Source organism: Giraffa tippelskirchi, chromosome 5 (assembly GCF_054371585.1).
Source record: "Giraffa tippelskirchi isolate mGirTip1 chromosome 5, T2T-mGirTip1v1.2.pri, whole genome shotgun sequence".
NCBI lineage: Eukaryota > Metazoa > Chordata > Mammalia > Artiodactyla > Giraffidae > Giraffa > Giraffa tippelskirchi.
This window is the reverse complement of record NC_137279.1, coordinates 86,146,761-86,174,699: the sequence shown is the minus strand read 5'-3', so window position 1 is coordinate 86,174,699 and position 27,939 is coordinate 86,146,761. Positions and strand designations below refer to the sequence as shown.

Below are 27,939 nucleotides of genomic sequence, written 5' to 3'. Positions count from 1 at the left end.
AGAAAAAAGATAGACTGCTTCATACACTCTGCATTGTTAGCATAACCATGATTCAACAAATTATAGTTCTGTTTGGTTTACGAGTTTTAACGCAAAAATCTTAAATGAAATAACTTACTGAATCCAATAGTTTATTAAAAATAATGTAAAATGATCAAGTTAAGCAATACAAACATGGTATAATGTTAAGAATTTAATGTAATTTACCTCTATAATGGAATGAGAATTAAAGGAATGTGACTCTCTCTGTACATACAGAAGCAAATCACTTAATAAATTTCAAAACATTTCTGATAAAACTAAAGTAGCCTCCTTAAAGGCTACAACAAACATTGTGCATAAATAGAGAAAATGACTAAGCATTTCCTACAATATGGGAACAACACAAGAATGCTCACATTCTGATTAGTATTTAATGTATACTGGAGGTCTTAGCTAATCAAGTAAACATAGAAAATAAATAAAATACATAAGTGTTGAAAGGAAGGAGAACAAAATGCTATCATTTGTAGCTGACAAAATTATTTACATAGAATTTACAGTTTAATTTACAGTAGAATCATCAGATAAACCAGGACATCTAACAAGAACATAAACAGTTTGCTACTGTCATAGTCTATTAGAAATGTAATAAAATATATGACTTAAAGTTATAACAACTAAAAATGGGAATTAGCCTAACAGAATATACAAGACTTCCACAGTGAAAATTTATGATTTCATTAAAGACCAAAAAAGCTGGCATGAATAAATACAGTAGCATGTTTATACATGGGAAAACATCACAAGAATTTCAGTTCTCCTCCAACTGCAAGTTTACTCAAAATTCCAGCAAGATGTTTTGAGAAACTTATTTATTCTAAAATGTATGTGGAGGAATCAAGGTTCACAAATAGCTAAAATGATTTTAAAAAATGAGTGCTTATCCTAACAATTACAAAGCCAGAGTATTAGAACAGTTGTGATATGAAGAAGAAACCATAAACCATCAACCAGAGGAGGGAAAATGGATTATTAAGCAGGTATAAATCAGAAAACCACATCAATATATATGGAAAATACAAAGCTGGATTCTTACCTCTCACCATGGACAAAGGTTAACCCCAGATTCATCCTTTATTCAACAAATATTTATTAAGCATCTACTAGAAGTGAAGGACTTTTCTAACACTGGATATATGCCACTGAAAAAGGCAAAAGTCCCTGCCATTGTTAAACCCCCCTCCAGTCCCACATACTCAGATCTTTCAGCTGGTCTTCATATGACCTGTCTTCTAAATTTCAAGGAACTATGCAATGACATCCACATCAACTATTAGATGTGGCTTGCTCGTTTGAGAAATAATGGCTGAAATCCCACCAGGGATCAAGCTTCTTCTAAGGTGCTATGCATAGGTGCTCAGGAGAAAAGAAATCACTTCTATGAGAGTTATAATGGAAAGATCTTGAATTAATAATCATGTTCTACTTGATTTTGAGATGTATAGAGTTCAAACCAATCTTTAATATCCAGAATGAGTGACCACATTTCATATATATTGATTTGTTCAGGAAATTTCCACTGACCATGTTTTCTGTGCCAAGGATTGCTGCAGTCCCAGATAACTGGAACATGCTTCTTTGCACCATGCAGAATGAATCCAACACCCGGGGCCGAACCCTGGAGAGCAGGTTTGCTTCTGGTGTCCTTTACTGAACCAACCAGAAGGATGCTGATGTGGCTCCTGCAGCTCCTTTCTTCTCTACTATGGTTTGCTGTGACCCAAGAAGTCAGAATGGCTCATGCTTTTGGGGTTCCAACCACAATGTCTGCTCTTGTTTCCCAGAAATCCAAGTTCCTCTCTTTAATAACTTTAAAAGGTAAGGCCAGTGGGGTGAAATGAATCACTAAGGTTTGAAGACGGATCAGAGAATGGACATAGCATGTGGTACATTCCACACTAAGCAGGTCTTAATTTAAAATGTGAAATAGCAGTAAAATACAAAGGGCCTTAGAACCAAGGCAACAAACCCTTCGGGAATGGGCTCTTCGTCAATAATGTCTCTAAATGGGGCACAATTTTGTGCAGCATGCATTTGTGTGTGCTGTGGAGGATTCATGGGGAGACTCAACCACACGTTAAAGCCTAGTCGGAAACAGGAAACACACCTTCAAAATCCCCACATGTGTCACAATGCAGAACCACACCACTGCTGTTAAAGTGGTTAGTGCATAAACAAAATTAGGCAGAATCAAAGAGGAAGTGTCTCCAGGGCAATGTTTGGCAGGGATCGAGATTAGAAAGAAGGCGGGTTGCCCAGGCTGGAGGGAGAAGGGTGCATGATTGGGTCTGGGCTCCCACCATCACCAAGACCAGCATGGGCATGTGCAGAGAATGTGTCATCTGTTTTGGGAGTCTGAGGTCCAGTACGCATGCCCATCACTCAGGAGCTCCCCAATGCCATCTGACTCGACCAGCCTCAGCAGAGAGGCTGGGTGTTGTCTGTCCTCTGCCCGGTCACTTATCTTTTAGATGAAGGAACAGAGACCTAGAAAGAGGAAGAGGTTTGTCTGCAGTCACATTGTCATGACTGGACAAGTCAAGGAGAATAGGTTCAGGCGGTCCTATTCCAAGAAAGAACAGTGGAAGGGGGAACGGGGTTTTGAAGTTCCTTGTTTTGTATGCATGGGAGGCAGAGCAAGGTGGCTGATTTCTCTGAGGCTGGTGAACAAAACATCTTCAGGAGAGTCTAAATTGTCCCCTAGAGTTTGGTCTTCCAGACCCACACCTGCAGGAGAGGCCAGAGGGCTGGAGAGAGCTCTCATCCATCTCTTCTATAAGTGCTTCATCCAGTCTCCATACCTTCAAGGCAGGACATCCACATAATCACTGCTACTGTTCTCTGGGGAGAAAAGTAGAAGACCAGCCGTGAGGCTCCACACCCAGGAGTCACTCTGACCAATGCCTCTCACAGGAAGGAAGCCCTCTGCCCAGGCACAGGGTGGTCTTGATGCCACATCAGAGTGACATCTTCCAGGGCTGGGGTAACACAGGGAGCTCTCCTGGCAAAATAGGGGACCTGTTTATAAGCATCAGAGTTTCCAGGACCAGATGCCTCCACTCACCCGCAGAGAACCTGTGCCTCCCTGAGAATGAGACCACCTGAGGCTTGTTCTGAGGTGACCAAGGGAATGGGGGCAGGGGAGAAGATGAGCAGCTCAGAGGAAGTTGCTGCTGCTGCTGCTGCTGCTAAGTCGCTTCAGTCATGTCCGACTCTGCAACCCCATAGACAGCAGCCCACCAGGCTCCGCTGTCCTTGGGATTTTCCAAGAAAGAACACTGGAGTGGGTTGCCATTGCCTTCTGCATCAGAGGAAGTTCCTTCCCCCTTAATGGCTGAGGATTTGGGAGCTCATTCTGCCAAGGCTGCCCGAGCCTGGACAACTGGTGTGGCGAGACTCTCGCTTCTTGGAGTGAACTCCAAAGCGTTCTCCTCTTGGGATTTGTGGTTATTTTATTATCTCTGAGGCAGATACTACTGCCGCCCTCAAGCACCCCGAGCAGCTCATCAGGGTTTGCCTAAGGACTGTAGCACAGGTACATTCCTAGGTTGCTCCTCTGCCCCCCTTTTATTCTTTGTATTTTTATTTTTTTCTGTAAGTTATGGTAGAAAACAGCCATGGGACCACATCTGCAGCTGCAACTATAGCAAGCAACTCTGTGACTGGGTACATACTCCTCTGCATGGGGGAGGGGGACAGAGAAACAATGGTAGAGGAGGGCTGTTTTCTCAAAATTGAAAAACTGTGTTTAGTCTTAGGGAGGTGAGAAGCTTGCTCTGGCAGTCTAAAGGGCAGCTTGGCTGTAGACAGAGTACAATGGGTGTGGGGTGACTGCATACTTCCCGGAACCATCTGTTCTGCTCCTTGCTCCCTAGCTAGCCCTCTGCTCCCATTACATCACCTGCCCACTGAGGACTGAAGTCCCTTTAATGGGGCTCTAACCATATATCCCACTTTGAGAAAACAGGGTTAAACTGTAAATGTCTCAGGAAGTCTGAGCTAAATTCGAACTATGTTGTGATTGACGGATACCAGATTCTTTTCTGTGAACAGATTTCAAGGGGTATACACAAGAGTAGCTGCTTGGGATATGACCTGGATCCTCTGCACTCTCATCTCCCACCATGGCTTAATAACTCTTGGGGTGTATCTGAAATAGTTAGTCCCCTGCTCCCTGCTAAGGCGCTCCAGTCATGTCTGACTCTGTGCCACCCTGTGGGCTGTAGAGTGCCAGGCTCCTCTGTCCATGGGATTCTCCAGGCAAGAATACTGGAGTGGGTTGTCATGCCCTAAATGAATGGTTAGCAAATATTGAGCAAAATGTAGCAGGATGAGGCTTGGAGAAGGAAGTTGAAGCAATTTTCTTATTTTAAAATTCTGCTTTTTGGCCATCTATTCCCAAATATGTGATTGGCACAAGGTCACAGGGTGAGTTTGAAGGCAGCTCACGGAATGCCCAGGATCTACTCATCTCCCGGGGCTGCCCAAGCACAGAGAGCTCTATGCGTTTGCCACCACCAGGAGCATGAAGGCACTGCTTCCCGAGAAGATAGAAAATGCTGTTCGAGGATGAGGCTTTTTAGAGCCAACATCATAGAAAGGAGCAGTTATCTGTATGGTTTCTACCTAGTAGGGCAGTAGTACAAGTGGGACTAAGGCTGTTGTCTGGCCCCCCTATGAAAGTTTTTACCATAAATACCATCCAACTCTATCTTCGATCTTCTCCATCTCAGGCAGGATCCGGTTCTCTTTATTGGTTTTACAAGGTGAAACACCAGTCCTTGATTTGGCTTTTCAAACTTGGAGATCAGTTCCTTTAGGTTTGGAAAGATCTCTCGTTTAACACCTTCCACGGTCTGCAAAAATGCAAGGAGAGCACTCATCACCATGCAACTGTGTGTGAAAGGTGACACTTCTCAAGACAGTGGTTTTCAGGGCTGCCTCTGAGCAGCGAACTGAAAACAAGTGTCTGGCATTTCATGTGTGGGAGCTCATACCACACACCCAACACAGAAACCTCCCCTTTAAAAACAGAGCTCTGGGGAGAGCTACTGTGAGCAAAGAGATTAACAATCAAGGGTCCCCACCTCAGTCTGCAGTACTGAGTGAGTTCCCACCCATGGCAATTTGGGGGCAGCTCTTGTAGGCGCCCTGTGGAGGGTAATCCCTCTAAGAGCTGATGTGAGAGTGTAAGCAACTCATGCAGGCAACTTCAATGGGAAATGCAAAATATGCAGTTTCTACACTTGATGCTGGTCCAGTGGTTAGGAATCTGTGCTTTCACTGCGTGGTCCTGGGTTCAATCCCTGATCAAGGAATTAAGATCTCGCAAGCCACATAGCCAAAAAAAAAAAAAAACCCACAAAAGCCTACATACTTGAATTCAGAATCCCCGTGAGAGGAAGATAAGACCAAAATGTCCGGATTTAAATTGAAAATGGAAATGTTAACATGATTCAGGTAAAATTATGAACAGTTGTTTTCTGTTTACCAACTATAAGCGAAGTACAAATTTCTAGTCATTTTAAAAAAAAATAATGCTTTCACTTTTTTTTTGATGTGGGCCATTTTTAAAGTTTTTATTGGATTTGTTACAATATTGCTTCTGTTTTATGTTTTGGTTTTTTGGCCATGACGCATATGGTATTTTAGTTCCTCAACCAGGGGTCAAAACCTCCACCTCCTGCGTTGGAAGGCAACGTCTTAACCACTGGACCTCCCGGGAAGTCCCTCTACTACAATCTTATAGAAATGATTTAAAAACACAAAAGCTTCCTCAGTTCTTATGTAGTTGTGTTTCTTGATGATTATTGTGGTTCTCAGAGGACCTAGGTGTTGGTCTGCAGAGAGGGGTGGTGATGGGAAAGCCCTGGGGCCTGCAGTGTGTTAACCTTCATGACAGAGTCTCAGGCTGAGGTGGAAGTCAGCTCCACAAAAGGCTGTCGCATCAGCCCAAGGCAGCATCTAGCACCGGCCCTGAGGTAGAGCTGCTTCTCATGAAATGCCCCTGTGTCTGTTATAACAGATGCGGACGCCTCTCTGTTTTGTCCAGACAAGAGACAAAATGGGGTATTAAGGAATTATCCAGAATTTTCCAAAATATGCACAACAAAGAAATAAATGTTTTGAAATGAGTTGCTTTAAAAGTTTCAAAGATGTTTCTTAAATTTCCATGTATATCCTTCACCCACACCCCAAGGGTTAACATTTTATTGTATTTGCCTTTCATCCATCATCTCTCTTTCTAAATATACAAATGTACATATATTTAGCCTTTTTAAAAAAAATATATGAAAGTTACTGACATGATATCCCTTTAACCTAAATACTACCTATTTCCTAAAAAGCAAGAATATTATATACCCAGGCTAAAACGACGAAGTTAGTCTTGATGTGATACTGTTTACTAATCTATAGATCTTATTCAAAAATTTGTGAATTGCCTCAACAATGTCCTTTGTTTCAAAGAAAAAATTACATGTGTGTGTGTATCTGGGGATCATAGTATATTCAAATCTCAGATAGTCACAGTGCACATTAGCATATCGAACATTCTAAGAATTCTTGAAGTAAAAAATCTGCTTAACCTTTTTGCAAGTATTTTAGAAAGATTATTTAAGGATCCTTATAGTAGTAATTAAAGATTCAATGACATTCAGTATACTCTGCTTGCTGCCAGAGATGTAACTTTGAAAGAAAAAAGATTTTTTCTGCATAGCGCTCAGTAACCCAGACACATTAACAAAATCCCCAAACTGCCACTTGACTGATGCTTCCTTTTGTATTTTCATCCAGGTATGGAGCACCCCCCTGACTCCCTAAACATTCAGACCTCTCCCCGCCTTCCCTTTCCACCCATCCTGTCATTTAGTCTTCTAATTTGACAGTAGTCTTATAAAAGTTCAGGTTGGTATATTTGACCCCTGGAGGAACTCTGTGCCTCTACACTTCTGAAAACAGCCTTGTTTTGTTTTTTTTATATAAAAAAAAATTGAATCCAACTCTAGTGTGTCCCTATTTCTCTTAAAGGAAGACAAGGTTCTGATCTGACTCTAACTCTGCACAGTGCTTCCCTATGTAGAATGCCTCTACATGGCCACATCTCAGAGATGTTTTTAGGTTCTTCTCTCCCAGCTTTTGTTGTTTTTGTTATAGGAGTTCTTATATGTCCTTACCTGTATGTTGTAATACCCATGTTTCTCTTTGAAGATTCGGTATGTGTAGACAAAATTTTTAAACCTGTGGAAAGATGACTCTGTGAATCACAATGTTCTTATATGCAAATCCAGGTAACATCTATCACTGTATTTTGTGTGCAACGCCTTTGTCAACCTTGAATCCCAAAAAGAACCTGATCATTTGAGGCCTTCTCATCTGTGGGAATTTGAAAGAGAGGTTTTTTTAATGGGAAGCTTTATTCTGATGGAAGTCTGGGCTGTAGCAAAGGGAATAAGGAGAGAAAATTTACAATTTTCATTGTCTTGGTATTTCTCTCTAATTTTTTCACTTAGCACTTACTTGATACACTATACAAAATATCATTGAGCCATTCCTGTGTTGTTTATTAATTGGAATGTCATTGATCTCATTACAGATAGGTAATGTAACTAAAATAGAGAAGGTTAGGAATTATGTGCAAGGAAGTGGTGTATTGTGCTCTTATTCTTCATTGGAACATGAGCCGCTAGCTAAGTAATATATCTAGAATTTAGAGAACAGACCCAATTGAGCAATTTCCAGAGCAAGAAATAGCATACATTATCATATTTTTCAATTCCTGGATGTCATCAACTGTAGGATACAGTATCAATTTAATAATGGCTTTTGAGGAGAGAAAAATGCATCCCTTAAATGCCTCTATCAATTGTTACCTATGTTCTGATTCCCAAGAAATATTAAAACATAAAAAATGAAGATCAAAAACATTAACATGAGGTTCAAATGATCTGATTCACCACTCCTCACCCCTTCACTTGCACCCACGCCAAGGAATCAGATGACTCATCTTTCAACTGAATTGGGAAGGCAGATAGCTACTTATAGCTCATTGCCAATTGTCTGGAGGCTTTAACTGACTTCAAATCCCAAATCCTTTTTGTGGTGTTTCCTGAGGCCAGAATAAGCTAGTGGGTGTCTCTGAATCACACAAGCAACAAAACCTTTTACATGAATCCTTGTCTATATGCGACAAATTAAAGTATTCCACTGTTTGGGAAGAGGTCCCATAAATATCTTTTCACAGACATATTATTCAAATCAGGATCCAAACAAGGTTCACACACTGCTTTTGGTTGATCACATGATTTCTTAAAACTCATTTATTAAATGGCCTAAGTTAAATTCTTAAATAAATGACTTTATTTTTAATTAATTGCTGTATTATCAGCCTAAGAAAATATTTACTAGAGGAGTTTGAAAGAATAAAACAAAAGGAAATTCTGTGTTAATTAGTCCAAAAGCCATATACTAACTATCAAGTTAGAAAGACAGACATTGCTCAGATATAGTCCTACTCTTTGCAAAGCACTTTTAATGAAATAACAAACCAAATTGCAGCAAAACTTTAGAAGAAATTGATTTATTGACCTTGTAATACCAATATGCATTCATTTTGAAATGTTTATCCAAAAAAAGCACTGTAAGAGATTGTAGAGCAGTGTACTTCATATGGCTGCAATATTATTAGTGTTAGTGTTAGTTGCTCAGTCATGTCCAACTCTTTGCAACCCCACGGACTGTAGCCCACCAGGCTCCTCTGTCCATGGAATTCTCCAGGCAAGAATACTGGATGTTGCCATTCCTTTATCCAGGGGTTCTTCCTGACCCAAGGATCAAACCCAGGTCTCTTGCACATTGCAGGCAGATTCTTTACCATCTGAGCCATCAAGGAAGCCCACAATATTATTGGGTCAACATAAAAACTTATTTTAATGCCTATTCTAATTATTACTTTATAGATGCCATTTATAAAACTTTTTAAAAGATACATGATTTTTCAGCGTGCATCTACACTTAAGACAGGTAAAAAGACCCTGCTTCCCTGGGGCCTTCTGCCCCCGTAACCACGGTGACAAGGGAGTCATTTTTATCCTCCAACACTCACAGTCTTCCCTCCACCCTCACCTGGAATCCATTCAGCTAATCTCGTCATGTCCTTTATCCCTGTTCATTAGTCATTGCAAGAATCCCAGTCTTGCATGTTGTCTATCCCCCTGTTTTCTAATCCTACAAGGCTTTGTGCAGCCTTATTGTATCCCCTTCTTGCCAGCCATGAAATCCTTCCTTGTGTTCTCTAGTGCTCAAGGTCTACCATCATCAAATTCTCCTCTGTCTTCAACCTCTTCTCTAATCATCCCTGTCACCCTCTTGTTCCAAGGAACTACTGGACACACTGTCTCTGTCCCAGTCAGTTCAGTTCAGTTGCTCAGTCATGTCTGACTCTTTGTGACCCCATGGACCACAGCACACCAGGCCTCCCTGTCCATCACCAACTCCCAGAGTTTACCCAAACTCATGTCCATTGAGTCAGTGATGCCATCCAACCATCTCATCCTCTGTCATCCCCTTCTCTTGCCCTCAATCTTTCCCAGCATCACAGTCTTTTCAAATGAGTCAGCTCTTCGCATCAGGTGGCCAAAGTGTTGGAGTTTCAGCTTCAACATCAGTCCCTCCAATGAACCCAGGACTGATCTCCTTTAGGATGGACTGGTTGGATCTCCTTGCAGTCCAAGGGACTCTCAAGAATCTTCTCCAATACCACAGTTCAAAAGCATCAATTCTTCGGCACTCAGCTTTCCTTATAGTCCAACTCTCACATCCATACATGACCACTGGAAAAACCATAGCCTTGACTAGACAAACCTTTGTTGGCAAAGTCTCTGTCCCAAGGACCCTGCTTCCCTGAGACTCCACTAAAAGGATGCTGCTGTTACCCGCGTAACCTCTCCTTGCAGGCCTGGACAAGAGGCCAGCGTTCTTGCTTCTGCAGCATCTCAGTGTCGTTTCCTGTCTCCAAACTCTAGCTCTGAGCTTCGTGTGGATTATGTCACCTACTGCTCAATCAAGATGTCTCTATTGATGACAGCTCCTGAACTCTGGGTTATTGTCTTTCATTTCTCTAGGTTCTAGCTCCTTGCTCACTGTCACTGCCTTCAGTACTATGCCTATCTAAATTGTTGGCAATTTCAATTTACAAGTTGATTATTCTTTAACACCCCAATTTCTCCATTCCTTGAACCCACCTCCTCCAATAATCTTGTCTTCCCCTACATTGCCCACTCATTCCCATGTTCATCACCAGGATTGGCTACATAATTTGTGGTGCCCAGAGAAAAATGAAAATTTAGGGTCCCTGTTTAAAAGTTATTAAGAATTTTGGGAAGGTAACAGCAGCACAGGTACTTGGATGGTAACCAAGTACAGGGCTCTCTGAGTAGGGCCCTGTGTGGCTGCATAAGGTTGCATGCCATAAAGCCAGTCTCACTTGTAACTTTGACCATATAATTGCCAATAATGGGAACCTTCTCATAATGTGAATTTCATGCATCCCACTCACTTTGTCCTGCTTTCCACCTTCTCTTTCCCTAGTATACTGACCCCAACATTCCCTTGACCCCACAGACCTTCCAGTCCATCGATCCTATCACTTTTCAGGATTTTCACTCACTTGTCTTCACTCCCTTCTTTACCCAGATTAGACTGCTTGTCCATCAGTATAATCACTCTTTTCAACTCCTTTACCATCTTTCACTTTATTTCCTTAATTAGCAAACCCAGAATCCTGATTGAGCCCAACTTACTTAAGCTGTATGTGGCTGGGAGACATAGCCATGTTCACTGTTCTCACTTAAATCAATGAACACAAATCTCAGTTCAGTTCACTTCAGTCACTCAGTCGTGTCCGACTCTTTGCGACCCCATGAATTGCAGCATGCCAGGCCTCCCTGTCTATCACCAACTCCCAGAGTTTACCCAAACCCATGTCTATCGAGTCAGTGATGCCATCCAACCATCTCATCCTCTGTCGTCCCCTTCTCCTCCTGCCCCCAATCCTACCCAGCATTAGGGTCTTTTCCAATGAGTCAACTCTTCGCATAAGGTGGCCAAAGTATTGGAGTTTCAGCTTCAACATCAGTCCTTCCAATGAACACCCAGGACTGAGCTCCTTTAGGATGGATTGATTGGATCTCCTTGCAGTCCAAGGGACTCTCAAGAGTCTTCTCCAACACCACAGTTCAAAAGCATCAATTCTGCGGCACTCAGTTTCTTCATCGTCCAACTCTCACATCCATACATGACGACTGGAAAAACCATAGCCCTGACTAGACAGACTTTTTTTGGCAAAGTAATGTCTCTGCTTTTATATATGCTATCTAGGTTGGCCATAACCTTCCTTCCAAGGAGTAAGCGTCTTTTAATTTCATGGCTGCAATCACCATCAGCAGTGATTTTGGAGCCCCCCAAAATAAAGTCCGACACTGTTTCCACTGTTTCCCCATCTATTTGCCATGAAGTGATGGGACCAGATGCCATGATCTTAGTTTTCTGAACGTTGAGCTTTAAGCCAACTTTTTCACTCTCCTCTTTCACTTTCATCAAGAGGCTCTCTAGTTCTTCTTCACTTTCTGCCATAAGGGTGGTGTCATCTGCATATCTGAGGTTATGGACTCTTAATTCCTCCAGGCAGGCTTTATTTCCCTATTCCCCTCAAACAGTGATTGATTCTATACCATTTGCTTTCTTCTTAAACCTTCAACATCTCAGTTGTAACTGATGACTTCACTGAGAAGATTAAAGCAATCGGGAGAGAATTTCCAAATTCCCATCACCACACATAACAGTATCTGCAGGCATAGACTCTTTTTACTCTTTATTACCATGGATGAACTTTGCATGCTGATCTGCAAAGCTACTCCTTCCTATTTCCACTGGTTGTCATCCACTTTCATCTATTCAAGGACATAGTTCTAGCAATTTTTTTCCCCTCTCTCTGATGTCATTATTATTCTTTGCACAACAGTCAGGGTAGTCCTTTAAAAATATGAGTCAGATCATGTTGTTCCTCTGCATAAAAATATGGTCTAGTCAATTTTGAAAAAGAAAAAGAAAACTGGTATGGTGTATGTGTGTGTGTGGTGAGATGCTTCTGTCTTAAGTCTTCTTATAAAGCTATAATTAAGACAGTGAGGAACTAGCTCTGTAGTGGAAGAAACATTAATGGAATAAAATATCCCAGAAATAGACCCATAAATACGTAAAAACTTGATATACGACTGAGCTGGCATAACAGATCAGTGAGGAGGGGAGGGACTGTTTGTTAAATGGTAATGGTAATGTTTTCATGTGGAAACAAATAAAATTTGATTCTTGCTTCACGTTCTAATTGAAGACCCAATTATAAAGAAACAAAGCACTAAACTTAGGAGAAATAAAAGTGACCAACTTAATGACCTTGAGTTAAGGAAGTGGTTCTTAAATCACGAAAAGTACTAGTCAAAAGAGAGGATTAATAAAACTCACTATGTTAAAATTAAAACTTCCATTTATCAAAATATACTATAAATATACTATATACTTTTGTGATAAAGTCCACAATTTGGGAGAAGATAATGGCAACCCTAATGTAAAATGAGAACATTAATGTACAGTAAGAAAATGATAAGTACAATGACCAATGAGCAAATGAAAAGCTGCTTCACTAATAATCAGGGAAGTAGACCTGAAGCCACATTAGATTGGAGGAGGAAACAGCAACCCACTCCAGTGTTCTTGCTTGGAGAACCCCGGGGACGGAGGAGCCTGGTGGGCTGCCGGCTATGGGGTCGCACAGAGTCAGACACGACTGAAGTGATTTAGCAGCAGCAGCAGCCACATTAGATATCATTTCATACCAAATTGGCAAAGATGTAAGAGTTACTAATTCAAAATATGGGCTGTTATATGGAGCTATACAAAGTTTTATATACTACTAATGGGGTTGTAATTAGATACCAAAGCCTTAGAGAACAATTTGACAAAATTTAGTAAAGTTGAAATGTGTACAGTCCATGAGCCCAAGTGTCTACTTGTTCACATTGGCACTGTAGAAATTGACAATGCCAATATTTATTACTTATTATAAAGCAAAGATCAGTGAAACTGTGTATTTGTTACATTTAAATATACTTTAAAAGTCTTAAGTATATTATAAAGTACAAATAAAAGTATAGATTAGTGAAAATGTATATTTTCTAATACAAACTATTTTCAGATTAAATTAACCAAAATACAATAATCAAAAAATAACACTCCATAAAACTTTTAAATTACAATTAATAATTAAATTTTAAAATAAAAATACCTTTTTAGTGCAATTTTGAGATTAAAGGGAAAAAATGGAGGGAGGAAGGGAGGAAGAAGGAGGAATGTAGAAAGAAGGGGTGTCAGTGGTGTCGTCCTTGAATTCTGAGGGGTTTTGGTGCAGGTTTTTCCATGTCAGAACTCTGTTTACACTAGTTGAGGGATGCTAAAGATGTAAGAATAGGCTAAGTAAATCTTTTCTTACGATTTGTTCATCTTCTAACAAACATCTCTTGTTCTGCAACTTGGAAAAAATCTCTTATGAACATTTGACTCTTTGTAGTAGTTAATATCTCTTTACTGAAACCAAACTACAGAGCTTGCTATTTAAGCCTTTAGTAATCTCAGCAGTTAACTTTCTAGATTCCAGAAAATTACCATTGCTCTGAAACAGCCTTTGTCCAAACACAAAGCAAAACAAAGAGATAAAAAGGTCCCACCACTAAATATGTATTCTTTTTGCCAGCAACCTCACCCCTTTTATCCCTTTTGAAGTCCACTATTTTGTGGTAAAGTCTATGTTTTAATTCTCTAGTAATTTTCTTTTAAGGAGGTTTTACTTTTTTCAATATTTAGGAAAAAGATTTTACAAAAAGCAGACGTAAAGTGAATACAGTCTTAACATATGTATCCTTGATTTTCCCCCAGTGACTTTAAGAAGCTAAGGTGACTTCAAGCTGATTCTCTTGGGGAGAGAAGAGGAGCAATGGATAGATAGGGTTTACTTGGTGTGTGTATTCCTCTCTTAACAGGTCTCAAGTCTTATAAAACTGTGATAATCAATATCACGATATTGTCACATTTACATACCACTATAACCAGCCACATGACACCTCTGCCATCCAGGCACTGTTCAAAGACTTGGCAGAGCAAGGCAGCTGAGCTGATTCAGGGCACCTAGTGCTTCAGGTCAAGCACGCTGGGGTGGGGCACTTCATCAGTAGGAAAGAAGGGGAACTTTTGAAAATATACATTTATCACACTGAATTTTAATTATCCATTTCCTCATCTGTAATTTGGGGCTTCCCTGGTGGCTGTGGTAAAGAATTCACCTGCAATGCAGTCTGATTCCTTGGTTGGGAAGATCCCCTGGAGAAGGAAATGGCAACCTACTCCAGTATTCTTGATGGAGAATCCCATGGACAGAGGAGCCTGGCAGGCTACAGTCCATGGGGTCCCAAAGAGTCAGACATGACTTAGTGTCTCAACAACAACATCTTTAATTCACACTCAGATCAGAATAGTGTCTGCTTTGTTCACTCTAGCACATTACCTATCTCATAGTATATTCTCACTATTTGTTGGGTTGCATTGAATTATCTTAATAAGAAATGTGCCAAACGTATATGAAAAATCTAACCAATAAAATACTTCACAGAAAAAAAGGAGGTGGAATGTTTTTGAACTGAAAAACTATTGTGAAAATATAAACACTTACCAAATTATATTTTAATCTGTAGTCCTAGCTTCAACCTGCCCCTGAACTCCAGACTCATTTTTTTCCAGCTATTTAACATCTTCTCTTGGATGTCTGTTAGGCACTTCAAACTTAATATGTCCAGTATCAGTATATATACGTGTATGTGCTGGATATTTTCCATATCTCCAGATCCTTTTTCTAACTTTCCCCATTCTGCTCTGTACTCTGATCTCTATTGGCTCCCTTGCTCTCAGACTTCTGATTGGTTCAGTCAGTAGGAGACATGTATACAAAGAGTACATGTGGAAATAGATAAAAGGATGTTAAACCAAAAAAGATAAAATAGAACATTTGTTGGCTGAACCCATCAATAAAGGCACACTCACCCAGGATTTGAAATTAGTATATTAGCTCATGTACCTAGGAGTGACATAAACATTTTGCTAGACTGGTTAATTAAAGCATGGATTTAATAATGCCTCACATTCCATAGAGATCAAAATGCTAAAATTTCCTTGGCATTCTATAGAAAATGGAATCTAAAAACTCAGGAAGATGAGAATGTTAGGATAAATGTATTTATGCAAACTATTTAGTTATTCCTCTCTCCTCTTTACATGATTTAGTGCTGTGCTTAGTTGCTGTCATGTCCGACTCTTTGCCACCCCATGGACTGTAGCCCGCCAGGCTCCTCTGTCCTTGGGTAAGAATACTGGAGTGAGTTGCCATGCCTTCCTGCAGGAGATCTTCCCAACCCAGGTCTCCTGCACTGCAGGCGGATTCTTTATGGTCTGAGTCACCAGGGAAGCCCCTTAGGTGACTTAACGTTGCCCTAAAAAATAATTGTGAGGAGAGTACCAGCATCTTTGAAAAACTCTGGCTCTGTGCTGTAAGCTAGAGTTGACATTGAGAAATTCTGCAATGGAACTGGGTTCCCTGATTTCAGTGGAAATAACGGGGTGCACTGAAACAATGAGGTTAGGCATTGGCATTCAATGAGAAAAAGACAGCCAGTTATCATAAACCACAGGGATGTAACAGTATAAGAAACAGCTTACTGTACATCTGTGGTGATGTTTAATTGATTTACTGGATTGCAAAGCAGAGAATGATGATGGACAGTCAGAAGTTCTGTTGGATATAAAGTAAACAGAGAATTTCTAAGTCTGGTGGAAGAACCCTGACTTTGAGTCACAGAATAGGGATTCTTAGGTGTCTTATTCAATTTATAGATTTAATCCAGTTCACAATCTCAGATCCCTTTCATTGAAAGAAATGTTGGGTTTCTGGGTTCCTTTAAGGAAGGAATGTGAGAACACTTCAAGCCTTTCCCAGAAAAACCTACAGGGGGACTGTATACTGGAAAAAGGGAAAGTGCTCATGTTTTTGAAGGTTATTTGATAGTGGCTCTGAACTGACACTAATCCTCAGAGACCCAAATGTTCCCCTGATCCAGCAATTCAGAATTAGAACTCCTGAGGTCAGGTGACACAAGAAATTTTGACCTGAGTCTATTTTGAGTGGGTTCAGTGGGACCACAGGACCATCCTATGGTTATTTCTCCAGTTCCAGAATGTACTTAAACACTTAATTGTTGTTCAGTCACTAAGTCATGTCTGACTCTTTTCGACCCCATGGACTGCAGCATGCCAGGCTTCTCTGTCCTTCACTATCTCCTGGAGTTTGCTCAGACTCATGTCCATTGAGCCTGTGATGTCATCCAACCATCTTGAGGTGTTTATGGTGGCTCAGACAGTAAAGAATTTGTCTGCAACACAGGAGAACTGGGTTTGAGCCCTGGGTCGGGAAGATCCCTGGAGAAGGGAATGGCAACCCATTCCAGTATTCTTGCCTGGAGAATCCCATGAGTTGAGGAGCCTGGTGGGCTACAGTCCATGGAGTCCCAAACAGTTGAACATGACTGAGTGACTGACACTTACACACTTGGAAACTGGCAAAATCTTATTGGTTCTTTGAATCATAGAATGAGTACTATTGTAGTGGGAAGGACCAAGCATGAGCTCCTATAATTGGTTTCATCTTCCAAGATAGTAAACTGAAGCAATTCACATCCCTAGAAGAAATTTCTATACTAAGAGCACCATCAAATCATGAAATGTGTGGTGTGTTGATTCCTACCATATTCTCATTTAACTCAACCATTTGGCAAGTGCAATCTCTAGATATATCTTGGAGAATGACTATGAATTATCACAACATTAATCAAAGGTTATTGTATTTTCAACTGCTGTTCTAGATATGCACATTTTTGGGGATAACATAATCACAAATCTGGCACCTAGGTCTATGAAAAGATTTGCTGTAGGTCAAGGAAAAGCAAGCCATCTATCTATCTGAAATTCCTAACAGCAAAGTAGTCAGAACCAATTTGCCATCATTTGAGAAGAATAGCAGTACACAGTCATGGTCTTACCACAAAGATTTGTCAGTTCTTCTGGCGTAATATAACACAGAAGGACATTGATTACCTTAATGTCCTTAAAAATGATGTTGGTTCATTTCTGAATTTGTTCCTATTGATTAATATTTTTCCTTCCCTTTAATAAGAATAGTTAGACTATCTACATTTAATATGATCATCAATATGATTGAATATCAGATATAACATTCTGACATTTTACCTTAATTGGTGATGGATATTTTTGTATTCTTATAAATATTATTGATCACATTTCTAAGGGTGCAATTAAGCTACTTGGAAAGAGTTAAATATTTTTGCTGCTAAGTCACCTCAGTCGTGTTCGCCTCTGTGCGACCCAATAGACGGCAGCCCACCAGGCTCCACCGTCCCTGGGATTCTCCAGGCAAGAACACTGGAGTGGGTTGCCATTTCCTTCTCCAATGCATGAAAGTGAAAAGGGAAAGTGAAGTCTCTCAGTCATGTCCGACTCTTAGCGACCCCATGGACTGCAGCCTACCAGGCTCCTCCATCCATAGGATTTTCCAGGCAAGAGTACTGGAGTGGGGTGCCATTGCCTTCTCCATAAATATTTTTGAGTCTTACTTTTTTAGGTGAGACAAGAGAAGGCTTGAGTAAAGGGAAGTTATTGTTTAGATTGGATAAAAAAGCAAGACTCAAGTTTATGTTTCCTACAAGACACCTGATATAAAAATAAAGACAGAAAAGTGTGATTCCACTGTCCACAGGGGAAGAGCAAACTTGTTGAAATTCTCAGAATAAAGTCTAATAATTAACTTAAAAAAGTAAAGACACAATTAGATTAAAGTTAATTGGTAGGGAAAGTATATCCTATTAACACTAATAAAAGTAAAGCTAGCAATATCAGCTAAAGTAGACTTCAGAGCAGGGACTCTAACCAGGAATAAATAGGGGATTTTCAAAAAGATAAAGGTGTCAATTAATCAAGAGGATATAACAACCCTAAATGTTTATGCATGTAAGTATTTTTTATAAAATGCATAAAGGCTAGATGTTTTTCCAAAGAAGATATACAAATACGAGAGATATATGAAAAGGTGCTCAACCTGATGATTACTAATCATCAGGGAAATTGAAATCCAAATCACAATGAGGTATTACCTCATACCAGTTAGAATTGTTGTCTTTGTATAGTTGCTAAGTTGCGTCTGACTCTTTTGTGACTCCATGGACTGCAGCCTGCCATGCTCCTCTGTCCATGGGATTTCCCAGGCAAGAATACTGGAATAAGTTGTCATTTCCTTCTCCAGGGGATCTTCCCAACCCAAGGATCTCCTGCATTGGTAGGCAGGTGCTTTAGCACTGAGCCATTAGGGAAGCCCATCTGTTGGAACAGCTATCATCAAAGAGACAAGAAATAACAAGTGTAGGTAAGGATATGGAGAGAAGGGAACCCTTGTGCACTCTTGGTGGGAATGCAAATTGATACAGCCACTAAGAAAAATAGTATAGAGGTTCCTCAAAAAAGTAAAAATAGAACTACCATGTTATTCATTAATCCCACTTTTGAGTATATGGCCAAAGGGAATGAAAACAAGATATCTAAGAGATATCTGTACTCCCTTATTCATTGCAGAATTATTCACAGTAGCCAAGATAAAGAAACAACCTACAAGTTCATCAACTGATGAATGGATAAAGAAGATGTGGTATGTATAAACAGTAGAATATTATTCAATCATGCTAAAGAGAGGTAAATGCAGTCAGAGATAAATGGAATCTTATACATGGAACCTTAAAAAAAAAAAAAAACACCTGTTGATTAAGATACAAGGAACAAAAATTCACACTACCATCTAAGTTGATGCACAAAAAACAGCCCTACTAGGAATAGAAGGGCTAAAAACATAGCCAACAGGGAAAGACTGAATACTTTTCCGCAAGATCAGAAAATGATGAGGATTTTTGCACTCATCACTTCCACATTGTTCTAAAAGTCTTAGGTAGTGCAATAAGGCAAGAAAAAAAAATGGAACAAAAACATTGAAATGGGAGAAGTACAGTTACCTTAATTGCAGATGGCATTTAGAAAATCATACAGAAATTCTACCAAAAAAGCCACTAGACCAATAAGTGAATTTAGCAAAGTTGCAGGATATAAGTTCAATACATAAAAATTAATTGTGTATCCATTCACTTGCATTGAATAAGTGGAAAGTGAAATAAAAATAATTTTAAAATTTAAATCATTAAAAACTGTTATCATTTAAAATAACATCAAGCATATGAAATTTTAGGGATAAATTTGACAAAAGATGTACAAGATCTGTTACAAAACATTTTTGAGAGAAACTGTAAAAGATATAAATGAAAGAAGAAGTTAAATTATATTCATGGATCAGAAGAATTAATATTATCATGTTGGTTCTCCCTAAATTGACCTATAGATTCACGCAATCTCAGTCTATCATCAGTCTTTGTGTGTGTGTGTCTTAGTTGAAAAGCTGAATCTGAAATATGTATGGAAATACAAAGGATCTAAGATAGCCAAAATAACCTTGAAAAAGTTGAGTGATTTACACCATCTTATTTCAAGACTTATTATAAACTGATGGTAATCAACATAATATAGAATTTGCATAAAGAAAAAAAAATGAAGGCTGAGAGCTCATGAATAGAGCCAGACTTATATAGTTAATAGTTTTTGTTTTACAAAGGCACCAAAGCAGTTTATTGGGAGAAAGAATAATCTGTTCAACAATTGAGCTGGAACAAATAGGTGGCCATATTTAATAAAACACTAACCCCAACCTTACCCAAATGCAAAAATTAAATCAGAATGGGTTACATTAATTGTGAAAGTTAAAACTATCCAACTCTAGAAGAAAACATAGAAGAAAACCTTTGTGAATTACATTAGACAAGGGTTTATTATATATTGATATATTACTGAAGTCACAATCCATCAAAGAAAAAAAGATAAATTTGACTTCATTAAAATCAAGAAATTCTGTTCTTTGAAATATACTTCTAAGAGGATGATAAAACAAGTTACAAGTCAATAAAGAATGTTTTAAGACTTGACTTCTGGCTTTCTCACTGCTCTTGATTGGAGTGTACATCCATGAAAACTCTGATTATACTAATTTGTCAGTGTGTGTAAAAATGTTAAAATGTTTAGGGTATTATCCTGAGGAGAGAGTTGGGCAAACTCTCAAAGATGCAAGCACAAGAATATTAGTTGTATCAAATTACATTGGGTCCATTGGACCAAACTGGAAATAACCTAAATGTATGAAAGTGTTAGTTGCTCAGTCATGTCCGATTCTTAGCTACCCCATGGACTGTAGCCCACCAGGCTCCTCTATCCACGGAATTCTCCAGGCAAGAATACTGAAGTGGGTTGCCATTCCCTTCTCCAGGGGAATCTTCCTGACCCAGGGATCGAACCTGGGTCTCCCTCATTGCAGGCAGATTCTTTACTGTCTGAGACATCAGGGAAGCCCAAATGAATAGTTATGTATAAATTATGACATATGCAATAAATAAATAGTAAGCAATCATAAAATTATGATGTATATTGGCTTTCTTTGATGTGGAAATGTACCTATTATACATTGAAAAAGAAGTTGTACCTATGACTGATTCATGTTGATGTATGGCAGAAACGAACACAATATTGTAAAGCAATTATCTTCCAATTAAAAATTTTTAAAAGTCACAAATCATCATATATATAATGAGTAATTTATGTACATATATAATATTCACTTATACCTGCATATGAGTAGAGAACAGTCTGGAGAGATGTGTGCTGAAATATCAAGAAAGGTGATTTCTAAGTGGTGAGACTGAGATAATTTCTGTTCTCTTTTTTATACCTTTCTCAACATTTGATTTTTCCAAAACAACAAAAAAGCTTGATTTTTTTTTTCTTACTTTTTGAACTCAAGTCTTTTCAAAGATCTCAGAATATGAGAGCTGGAAATGACTCTTGGGATCTCTTACCCACTGTTTCTGTTCTTGCCGTAAATCATGGTTTAAGTTCTTCTTACCTGCAACCTTCCTATGACTACAAAAAGTCCCTCTTTTCCCTTCACATCAGCAGCTGAATCCCTTATATCCCCAAATATCTATTCTATTTTGTCTCTGCTGATTACAAAGCCAGACCCAGTTCCAACTTCTAACAGTCAAGTCACCTACATAGTGTTTTGCACGTTGGTGTTTTCTGCACACTATATCAGGCTGTAAAATCAGGTAACATTTCCTGTCCATGCTTACCACACACATAGCTTTCTGGTTGGTGATAATATGCTGATAGACCAACTTTCCCCTGTGCTAAGTCGCTTCAGTCGTGTCCGACCCTGTGCGACCCCATAGACAGCAGTCCACCAGGCTCCGCCGTCCCCGGGATTCTCCAGGCAAGAATACTGGAGTGGGTTGCCATTTCCTTCTCCAGTGCATGAAAGGGAAAAGTGAAAGTGAAGTCGCTCAGTCGTGTCCGACTCTTAGCAACTCCATGGACTGTAGCCTACCAGGCTCCTCCGTCCATGGGATTTTCCAGGCAAGAGTACTGGAGTGGGGTGCCATTGCCTTCTCCGAAGGCACACACATAGATTTCTGGTTGGTGATAATATGCTGATAGACCAACTTTCCCCTGTAACTTCCTTTTATTTCTAACCTTCTCCCTAATAACCTCATTTAGATCTGTGAAAACATGGAAGTTGGTATACTGCTATTCTAGCACAGCAAAGAAGAAAGGGTTGTTCTCTAAGAAACAAAATGCAAGATTCCACATATCAGGATCTACTGCCAAGCCCAATGCTTGGAAGGCCCCTGCTTGGGCACTTTAAAGAGTTCCAAAAGGATCACCTTGAACATTAGAACTAGGGGCATTGGTAAGAAAGGCAGGATAACAATATATTAACAGTTTGATCTTGGACCTCTTAGTTAATAAGAAGCTCCATTCCATTTTCCACAAAATAGGGATATATCACCTACCAAGGATGGCTTTCCAAAGCATAAATAATTGATGTAACATGCTTAGCACAATTTTTGGCTCATGGAAAGCACTTTCATAGTGGCTCTTGTTGCACTGATGTAGAAAAACAGGCTAACACTTGTGTTGCAGATAATTTTGACTTTGCTCACACAGGGTGTATACTGGAATATGAATTGCTTTACGTGACCTTCTCAGAGGAACCTTTCCTGAACCCAACCTAAAGTAGACTCTGCCCTTGCTGAAGTGTGCCTCTGATTTGTTTTCACTTTATTGGCTCCTCTCACTGGAATGTCATTTCATGAGGGCAGGACTAGTGTCTGTACTATTTATTACTATTTCACCAATGCATGGGACCATACCTAGAACATAGTAGGCACTCAGTGTGTGCTGTTGAATGAACGGATGACGGTTTTAGTCACCCTCCAAGTCCTATCTTCCATGTAGGCTCTTGACTCCTTGATGAATGAATCATTCCTTTCTCTCAGTTCCTATCATGCCCTAACGTAAGTCATCAGTTATCATACACCTCACAGGGTCCATTTACTTCTCTATTTTTCCCTCTAGACTCTGAGGTGTATTGAAGGCATTAACTGAGTATCCACTATAGTGCTTGACATGAAAGTGAAAGTTTAGTTATTCAGTCGTGTCCGACTCTTTGTGACCTCATGGACTGTAGCCTACCAGGCTCCTCTGTTCATTGGATTTTCCAGGCAAGAGTACTGGAGTGGGTTGCCATTTCCTTCTCCAGAGGATCTTCCTGACCCAGGGATTGAACCCAGGTCTCCCACATTGTAGGCAGATGCTTTACCATCTGAGCCACCAGGGAAGTTGTTGACATGGGAGACTTTAAAAAATTGTTGAACAATTACAATTGAATGGTCTATACTGATGCAATAAAATTTCACAAGAACTATGAAAGGGGCCAAAAGGGTTTTGAGGGGGCTATTTGATCTGAGCCTTAAGGCTAGATTATCTACGCTGAAATCTTGACCGAGGTCCCTCCTATCTATTTCACATACTTGGCACCTCCTTTTTTTTTAATTTTTAAAATGTATTATTCTTTTATTTTGTCATTGCTTTCACATGGGCCTTTTCGAGTTGTGGTAAGGGGGGCTCCTCTTTGTTGAGGAGCTCAGTCTTCTCATTGCGGTGCTCTCTCCTGTTGCAGAGCACAGGCTCTAGGTGCACGGGCTCAGCAGTTGCGGTGCACAGTTTAGTTGCTCCACGACATGTGGAATCTTCCTGGACCAGGGATCGACCCCGTGTCTCCTGCATTGGCAGGCAGATTCTTATCCACTGTGTCACCAAGGAAGTCCCCCTTGCACCTTCTTCTAATTTCCATTCCCACTGCTTGCCCCACCATAGCAAGTTCCTCACCATCTCCCATGCAGAGACACAGCAGTCTCTATTGCCATCAGTATCTGCCAGCTTCAGTATATTATCCTTATTAGACTGAAGTTCCCAAACCTCAGTACCAGTCTTGTCATTTCCCTTCTCAGAAACCATCCATGTTTCCCCATCAACTACAGAGTCATCCTTTTAAGACCCATAATATTACCCCAAACTGACTCTGATTTGTTTCCAAACTACCTTTCTAGAACCCTGTGTGATTCCTATATGCTTTAAAATATCCCTTTTCTGGACCTATGTTCCTGCCTTTCCCCCAACCTACAATGCCTTCCATCTCATTTCTGTGTAACTAAATCTTATCCACAATTTTAAGTCCCAACTCAAATACCACCTCCTCTAAGAAGACTTTACTGGTCATCTCCTCTGATTTTAAATTTGTATAAAACTGTCTCTTCTGAAATTTATACTTTACGCTTATTTTATTTATTTACATGTTGAAAAAATTGCAAGTTGCCTATTGGAATCACCTTAGAATCCCCCAGGACCTTAGCACAGTGTTTGCATAGATAGTAGGGACTCACTACATTTTTATAAACATTTTTTAAAATTTCCAAAGTAATATCTGCACATATAAACCATTTAAATAGTGAGAAGAAGTTATCAAATACAAAGAATGAATCCACAACCTTTTCTTCCCAATTTGTTCCTCCTAAGTTTCCCAGCTGTAATCACTATTGTGAATTTCTTATATACATTTCAAAAACTGTTTATGGATATACAGGGATATAGGTATACTTTTTTTTTTTTTACACAAATGAGATCATACTTAATATCTTGCCTTTTTCACACAATAGATCTTGGAATTTTTTCCATATTATATATGGATTTACTCAATCTTGTTAATGCCAATTTGCACATACTTATGCAGTAATAACTATAAGATACATTTTTATTAATGAGATTTGGGGTCAAAGGCAATGGCACCCCACTCCAGTACTCTTGCCTGGAAAATTCCATGGATGGAAATCCTGGTAGGCTGCAGTCCATGGGGTCGCTAAGAGTCGGACACGACAGAGTGACTTCACTTTCACTTTTCCCTTTCATGCACTGGAGAAGGAAATGGCAGCCCAGTCCAGTATTCTTGCCTGGAGAATCCCAGGGACGGCAGAGCCTGGTGGGCTGCTGTCTATGGGGTCCCACAGAGTTGGACACAACTGAAGCGACTTAGCAGCAGCAGTTAGGCTTGCCCAATGGCTCAGCGGTCAAGAATCTGCCTGCAGTGCAGGAGCCGCAGGAGCTATGGGTTCAATTCCCCAGTAATGAAGACCCCCTGGAGAAGAGAATAGCTACCCACTCCAGTACTCTTGCCTGGGCGACTTAGCAGCAGCAGCATCACTTTTACTTCCCCCAAACTGAATTTCCTCTGGGTATTTTCAGTTTTAATTCTGGACCACTGAATTGGTAAAAATGGTATTACATTATTCTTTTGTGTGTTTTTAGCTATCTAATATTTTCTTATTCTTTCTTTTTCATATTCCATTTCAGAGAATCTCCTCCTCTTGCACTTTGTCTAGTTTTCTATTGTTTTTTAAGAGCTCTTCCATGTTAATGAAGTTGTGATTTTCTTCTCTTGGTTTGTCGTTAATAACAGTTTTTTGTTGTTGTTCTTGTTATGATGGTCATATTTAGCTATCTTTTCTTTTTTGTTTTCTGGTTTTATGTATTGTTAGAAAGACTTTCTCAATTCCAGGAATATTTTTTAATAGTTCATGTTTTCTTTTAATACACATGGTTTCATTTAGAAAAAATAAGTTCTGTATTAGAACCACTTTGAATTAACTTTAAGAAGTACTAAAGGGATTCAGGTTATTTTTTCTAATTGACCAGCCAAGTGTCCCAACACAGTTAATTATCATTCATCTTTTCCTCACTGATTTGAGATGATCTTTTAAATATAAAGTAAATTCCATATGTATTTGGCTTTATTTCTACCAGACTCTATATTCCAAATATTTAATTGATTTCTCAGTACCAAACTCTTTTAATTATTGTAGTAATTACTGTAGTAATGTATTTTAGTATTTGGTAGAGCTAGTCCCCCTTCTTTTAATAAAAACCTTTTCTGGCTCTCTAGCAGGTCCCCTGTGTTTTATTTCCTATCTGGATAAACTTCACTATCTTTGAAGAGAATATTTAAGATTCTGTTAATTTCTTTTACTGGAAAAATGCTGAATTTATAGATTAATCATGGTGAACTGGTAAGCTTCCAAATTGAATTCTTCCTTTCATATAAGTCTTGCTCTCCAGTGGATATTTAAGTTTACACATTTCATATTATATTTATTCCTAGGTACTATTAATTTTTGCTGATGTAAATGAGGTGTTTTATTATATTTCCTTACTAGTTATTTTTTCAGTATGGAAGCTGTTGATTTTTAGATTTCAATTATAAAAGCCTATATCCCTACTGAATTTTCTTAGAGATTTTAGTAGTTTGTTTTTTCAGTTAAATCTAGATTTCAAAGGTATAAAGTCATGTCAACTGTAAATGATAATTTTACATCTTCCTTTTCAACTTTTACATTTATTTCTTTTGATAATTACACTTGCTGATATCTCCTGGAAAATGTTACATAGTAGTGCTATAATCACTTTGGCGCATTCATGATTTTAGGGGTAATTCTTCTAGTGCTTTATCTGGTGTTAAGGAAGCATCTATCTAGCTATATATGGTTAGGAGTGTGTAAGTGAGTGCACACATGTGCACATGTGAGTATGTATTTAATTGAGGGGTAGATGCTGAATTTTATTTAATAGCTTTTAAGCAAATTTGAATGAGTTATACAGTTTGCAACCTCTGACCTATTAATACACAATTAAACTAATAATTTTCCTAGTGTGGAAGCATCCTTGATTTCTTAGATTGGACCATAGTGTATTTTAGCATAGTGTATTTTCTGCTTTAATGTTTTACTGGCTTCTATTTTGTTAGTAGTTTATTGAAAATTAATAGCAAATGAAATTTAAATTGGTCTGTAGTTTTCTTGTGTTTGTGTGTCTTTTTTTGAAAAAAAAAAGTTTTACCTTCATACACAGGAATTGAAAAAAATCAGTAGAAAGAAGACAACAACTCAAGCTAAAAATGGGTAAAGGATATGATTATGTAGTTCTCAAAAGAGGAATTAGTGATGGCTAAAAAATATATGAAAGCACTCTCAACATCACTTGCAACTTGAATTCAAACTGCTAACACCTGAAGGCTGCCTTTCTTATATCTGGATTCCTGGTGTCACATAAAGAAAGAAGGACATCCCTGTCTATTCTGTCAGTAATGATACTCTTTTTTGGCCTCATAGATCCCAGTTCTAAGGAGCACTGAAGCTTATCCTTGGAGACACTTGGATTTTAATTCTTGTAACAGGTAAAGAAAAAGTTCAGTGGTCTCCACAAACAGGAGAATCCTTTAAAGATAGTAGAGTTCCCCTGATATCTGTTTAAGATTGGTTTCTAAACTGGGCTAAGCAACTTCCTTCAGCAGTGTAGCTCTGATGCTCTGGCTTAAACTTTCATACTGAACTCAGCTTCTTCGGAAACACCAGATGTGTTATAACACAAGCAAGTTGTTTCAGACATCCCAGGGTCTGTTTCTACATCTACAAAATGGTGGCTTGTTTTGATAGACTACAAGCAGGATGAAAGGAAATAATGTCCGCTGAAGCCTTTTACAAATGTAACGAAGTTTGAAATGTTATTAGTATCTTAAAAATCACAAGTGGAGCCAGCCATTGTAAAAACTTGGCCTCTCAGGTTAAAATTTCATGTTTTTCGTACTAAATAAATCAGCCTTTATAGGAGAGGAACTTTCTCACATGGCTGCCTTCTCTGCCTCTCTGCTCCCTTCCTACGCTTCCTGAAGCCTTCTCACCACCACCCCCCTTCTGCTGCTCCACAGAGTCTGCGTGTGGAGAGAAGGAAAGGTGGGGGAGCTTAGACAGACATGTTCCTTCCATTCCCTCGTGGCAGTGTCTAGCTATTTCTCATTCTGTTCATTTGGGCTGTGAAGTCAGTGAGGCACAATTTCTTTTCCACCTGGTTATCAGTCCTACATTTAACATATGTGTGGAAGGTGAGGCTACTCACGAGACACAGAGGCACAGGACTCCAGGCATAGACTCGCTGTCTCTTAACAGATAGTTGCCGTCCACTCCGTCCTTGAGCAGCAAGGTCTCACAGTCTCGCTTGGACAGAGGGCCATGGTAATAAGGCAGATCCATGGGGAGCCCTCCAGTACCCCAAGTCGAGGGACGAATCTGAGGAGAGAATTGGAGGCAGCTGGCCTAAATGGGACCTGTGGAAATATCTCTTCCTGCTCTGGCTCGTAGGAGT

At 39.4% G+C, this 27,939-nt stretch overlaps 1 protein-coding gene across 2 annotated transcripts; it reads right to left on the bottom strand.

Annotated features, from left to right (window-relative positions):
• Positions 1 to 117: 117 nt before the first annotated feature.
• On the bottom strand, positions 118 to 27,939 carry SH2D1B (SH2 domain containing 1B). Of its 2 annotated transcripts, none has more exons than XM_081486782.1 (4): positions 27,694 to 27,939; positions 7,218 to 7,281; positions 4,733 to 4,898; positions 118 to 2,883 (listed from the first exon to the last, which is right to left on the bottom strand). In XM_081486782.1, exons 1-4 carry the CDS (start codon positions 27,825 to 27,827, stop codon positions 2,846 to 2,848), a joined length of 402 nt encoding a protein of 133 aa, XP_081342908.1. In that variant the 5' UTR covers positions 27,828 to 27,939; the 3' UTR covers positions 118 to 2,845. The 2 variants fall into 2 exon arrangements, with proteins under 2 accessions (XP_081342908.1, XP_081342909.1); XM_081486783.1 differs by having other exon boundaries at positions 4,742 to 4,898.